This window comes from Momordica charantia, assembly GCF_013281855.1.
Source record: "Momordica charantia cultivar OHB3-1 chromosome 9 unlocalized genomic scaffold, Mcharantia_2.0 BLBB01000009.1, whole genome shotgun sequence".
In the NCBI taxonomy this organism is placed as follows: domain Eukaryota; kingdom Viridiplantae; phylum Streptophyta; class Magnoliopsida; order Cucurbitales; family Cucurbitaceae; genus Momordica; species Momordica charantia.
Window position 1 is genome coordinate 11,908,579 of NW_028275167.1, and position 4,373 is coordinate 11,912,951.

The 4,373-nt window shown below is 39.6% G+C and overlaps 1 protein-coding gene across 4 annotated transcripts; it reads right to left on the bottom strand.

The window, feature by feature from the left end:
• Positions 1 to 330: 330 nt before the first annotated feature.
• On the bottom strand, positions 331 to 2,180 carry LOC111016994 (SAUR-like auxin-responsive protein family). Of its 4 annotated transcripts, none has more exons than XM_022292618.2 (3): positions 1,975 to 2,180; positions 789 to 1,404; positions 331 to 698 (listed from the first exon to the last, which is right to left on the bottom strand). In XM_022292618.2, the coding sequence occupies exons 2-3, from the start codon at positions 1,318 to 1,320 to the stop codon at positions 670 to 672; spliced, it is 561 nt and encodes a 186-aa protein (XP_022148310.1). In that variant the 5' UTR covers positions 1,321 to 1,404; positions 1,975 to 2,180; the 3' UTR covers positions 331 to 669. The 4 variants fall into 4 exon arrangements, with proteins under 4 accessions (XP_022148310.1, XP_087973900.1, XP_022148311.1 ...); XM_088117774.1 differs by having other exon boundaries at positions 789 to 1,478; XM_022292619.2 differs by having other exon boundaries at positions 789 to 1,372; positions 1,975 to 2,179.
• Between the last annotated feature and the right edge of the window lie 2,193 nt (positions 2,181 to 4,373).

Here is a 4,373-nt window from a genome sequence, read left to right on the forward strand (position 1 = left end):
AACCAACTTCGACCCAACCCGACTTGAACCGACTTGAGTTTGGGTGTATTATCAGTTTCCTCCAAAAACCGACCTGAATTAATTACACCCTTAAGAAAATGTAAAAAAAGAATATGCATAGAGCATTAAATATATCATTATATAATAATTATATGTACAACTAATTGATTGAGTTTTGAACAAGGGAATGGGAAGATGCACGTTATGTAGGTGATGGGATAGTGTTTGTGTTTGACATTCAAGCATAGCATGATGATTAGGAACTAAGAAATTAGCACATGGATGATGACGATGATTTGGGAATGAATATTAGCAACATGCAGATCCACATTAAGCCTCAATTTCATGGTGGATTATAAAATGAGTGAGATCCATGTGGCATATTGTGTGGTCAAACAATCATGTGCTTCACATTCAAATACAGGGAAGCAAATTGAAGTTCACATCCCCTGAGAGAGAGAGGGTTTTCCACACAAAAGAGAGAAAGAGAGGGAAAAAGGAAAAAAGAAAAAAAAGGGTACATAAATCTGCCTGATTCACATCCTAAAAACATATATCCCTAAATTTTTCTTACTCTCAAACCAAAACCAACAACACAGCAATTCACAACACGAACAGAGAAATATTAGTCCATCTCAATCTGGTTGGATCGGATCACAACCACCATTTTTATCCTTCCATGGTTAAAGAAGTCCCAGCTGCAAAGTGAAGCACATTGTGTAGTTTGTTGTAAATTAATTAAAGAAGCAAATATGATTAATGCAGTGAGGTTGTAGCAAGATAGTTACCAGCTGGGTTGGTCTCTGCAGGAAGAGGCATTGGCTGCTGCTCCATGCACTTGAGAAGGTATTTGAAGGTCTCGGTCTCGCATGGGAGCGTGAGGCCGCCGCAGTGATCAAATCCAAACTCCTCCTCGGCCTTTTCCAGCAACACCTTGAACACCGTATGGCTAAGATAGCTTGTGGGAATGATGAACCTGCGAAGCTCCGGCCCTTCCCCTTCCCCGACGTAAACGGCCAAGAACCCTTTCGGCACATCGGCTGGATGTTCGGGGCTCTGGCAGCTGCTCTCCTCGTCCGAATCGCAACACAAGTAACCCGCCAGCCTTTTGTTGATTACCACTGAAAGCATCTGCTGATGATTTTGATTTTCATTCTCATTCTCATTCTCATTTTCATTTACATTTTTGCTTTCGCTTTCATTGGTGGCTACTGCTTTCTTTTTCTGGCGAGCTGCGATGGCGTGCAAGTGTTGGAGAGCCTCTTTCAGCTTCACAAGCTGGCTGATTCCGTTGAATTTCATCCTACCATTTCCATCCATTTCTAAACGTTCACCACGATGGAACACAACCCCACGACACGATTCGCACAGCCTAATTCCAAAATCACAATCCTCGTCACATCACTGCCGCCGCCACTTGGATAACATATCAGCAGGGAACGATTATTTACAGACTTAAGTGGATCAACAAGCTTAAGCTTAAGCAAGAAAGAGAAGGCATTCCAAGGCGAAGTAAAGGTTATGATTCAAATCAATACAGCAAGTTCACAGCAATTGATAATAAAAAGAACCTTTTCGGGAACAGAACAATTCTTGATGGTAAACTAAATTAGCATGAAACAATCACACAAAATGGAACAGCAAAAAGCTCAAATTACAATGTCAATTAGATTAAATACGAATTCCCCTTTTGAGATGAGACATAACTGATCACAAAACTCCTCCCACGGGTTATATTGATCTCAATTTGAAGACCATTGATCTTTAAAAGCCATGTACATAACATTGTGTCAACACAAGAACAAAATAGGGAATTAAGGACACAAGACAAGCATGCTCCACGCAATTAACGAAGACGAAGTTCATATTACCTAATTGACAATGATCGACGAAAAGATGAAACCCTAGAATAATAAAATCGTATCCGATGAATGAAAAGAAACTGTGTGAAATCGAAGGATAGGAAGCACATACCGAGGATTAGGAAGAAGAAGAGCATTTAATTTTAGGTGAAAAGGTGAGGAAGAAATGGCATTGGCATTGGAGTTGGGAGTTGGGGAAATGGAAGGAGGGAGAGATTCCGAAGAAAGAAGAAAGCGGAGAATGAATATTTATGTGGAGAGAAGAGGAATGAGGACTCCGCTAACCAATGGCTCCCCCGACCCTTTCGTACTCTTTCTGTTTTTTCTGTTTCAAACAACCAATTCCACCACCCTCCACCAAACACACAAGCCACCTTTTCTTTAAACGGAAGAAAAAAGATTAAAAAAAAAAAAGTTGATTAGGACATTTGGAAGGAGAGATCCATGTGACAAAGATGGTTGAATTTGTCCAATGCTAAATTTGGCCGACGAATCTTCCATGCTCTCTAAGCTGTCCCTTCAACCTTCCATCAGCTGATGAAGCACAGCACTCAACTTGTATAGGGATAACAATCGTTGGGGGCAAAAATATGACCTACTACCTGGTGAGAAACGGCCAAGTTCCTAAGTTCATCTACGACCAAACTCCTAAGCTCATCTACTGTTGAGTTCCCAGGTCGGCATAGTAGATCATTCCTCGCGGTTGAATTTGTCAAGGACAAGCTCTAATATCATGTGGTTTCATCAACACTGGAGAGTAGTTCACCAACCTGGGAAACAGTTCTACAGTTGATGGGACGAGTAAGTACCCACCCATTCTCTATAAAACACTATCACTTTTCAGTCGATCAGGTATGAAAAATATATATGAAGCCTATCTGCCCAGCTCGAACTCAAAACTAACTTGAGCGTAGAGTGTTCTACCTTTTTTTGCAAGGTCTTCCTTCTCCAACTCGCCCACTAGCAGCTTACTAGGGCTAAGTGCACGTCACTCCATGACACTTGGCAGAATTCAGCATCAATAGCTGGTGCTATATGTGGAAACGTAGTGTCAAGCCAATCTCACTTACAAACAAAAATGATCGAAGGTTCCCGAGGTTCAAGTAACCGAGATGTGGGGGATCAAAAATAATCTCCCAATAACTCTAAATACGTGCAGCCCCCTACACGAAAGCCATCGATCGAGAAGAAACCAAGAACTAGGCGGACTTCCAGAGGCCACGCTCTCTACTTGCCAATGAGTCGGCACCCAACCTATAAGCTTGAGGTCGCCCACATGAAAGCACGAATGGAGGTTGTGATGGAGGCGCTGCAAGGTACTAGAGTCCCCCTCCATGAGCTATCTGAGCCTGAGATCCCCGAGGCCTTAGGAAGGGTAAAGCAAAACCGACTGATCAGAGGGCAATGACGTCGGTGAACCCTCACCCCTCCAAGTTGGTCGTTGGGGGAAACAATCGATCTTGACCCAATGAGGACCTCCGCTCATTCCTCTCAGCTCGCTCTTCGTAGAAAAAAGATAAGGTTCTTCGGAAGACCCTAACTCGCAAGCGGACATTGACTGTGCTGCGATTGACTCGGTCTGAATTAGTCAACAATGCCTGCAACTCTGACTTGATGTCAAAACCTATAATATAGAGTTTTGCTCCATTTCTCAAAGTATAGATCAAACTTATACTGACCTGACCGTCCAAGCTTTTATCTACCTGTGTAGGTTTTGACGTTCATCGGCCATCCAAGTTCGAGCTTCACGGAATTGATCATTTTGTGATCACAGAACTAGGTGATACAATAATTTGAAATATAAAAAACAAAGAATATATAATTTGAATAGACAACAGAACAAAATAATAAATGTTATTTGGCCCACTACCCCAGAAGTATATCCAAGTGAAAAGGTGAGCTAAGTTAAAAGTCTATATAGTTAGAAGAATGAGGGAGATGAAAAGTGGGATTTAAAGCCATTGTGGATGTGTGGATTCTTTTCAAGTGGGGTGATATTTAGGTGAGTGTGTGATTTTGGAGGGTGGAAAGTTTCTTTTTTTGTCTAAATATTATTTTGGTTCAATTTAGTTCTTATACTTTCAAAACATCTTGATTTATTAACTTTTAATTAACTTTTATTTATTTTAGTCTCGACCATTTTAGTCCATCACATTTTTTTTACCTTATTTCTTTAAATCACAATTTTAGTCTCAGTAAATTTCTTAAAATGTATCCATAAATTTGTATTAAAAGGTTTCTATGGTGCGTAAAATGTTTGTTAAAATTTTTTAAATAAGGACCAAATTAATCACTTTCTAAAAGTACATGATCAAAATGGACGTTTTAAAAATATAAGAACTAAAATAAAGAGCAATTGATAGTATATGAAAAAAAAAATATTTTGAAAGTACATGAACCAAAGATGAACAAAAGTAAAAAAGTAAACAATGAAAATAGTATTTAATCCAAGTTTTATTTCGTTTTGAAACATTTACTTATCAAATATATTGAATTAGTTAAAATCATCTT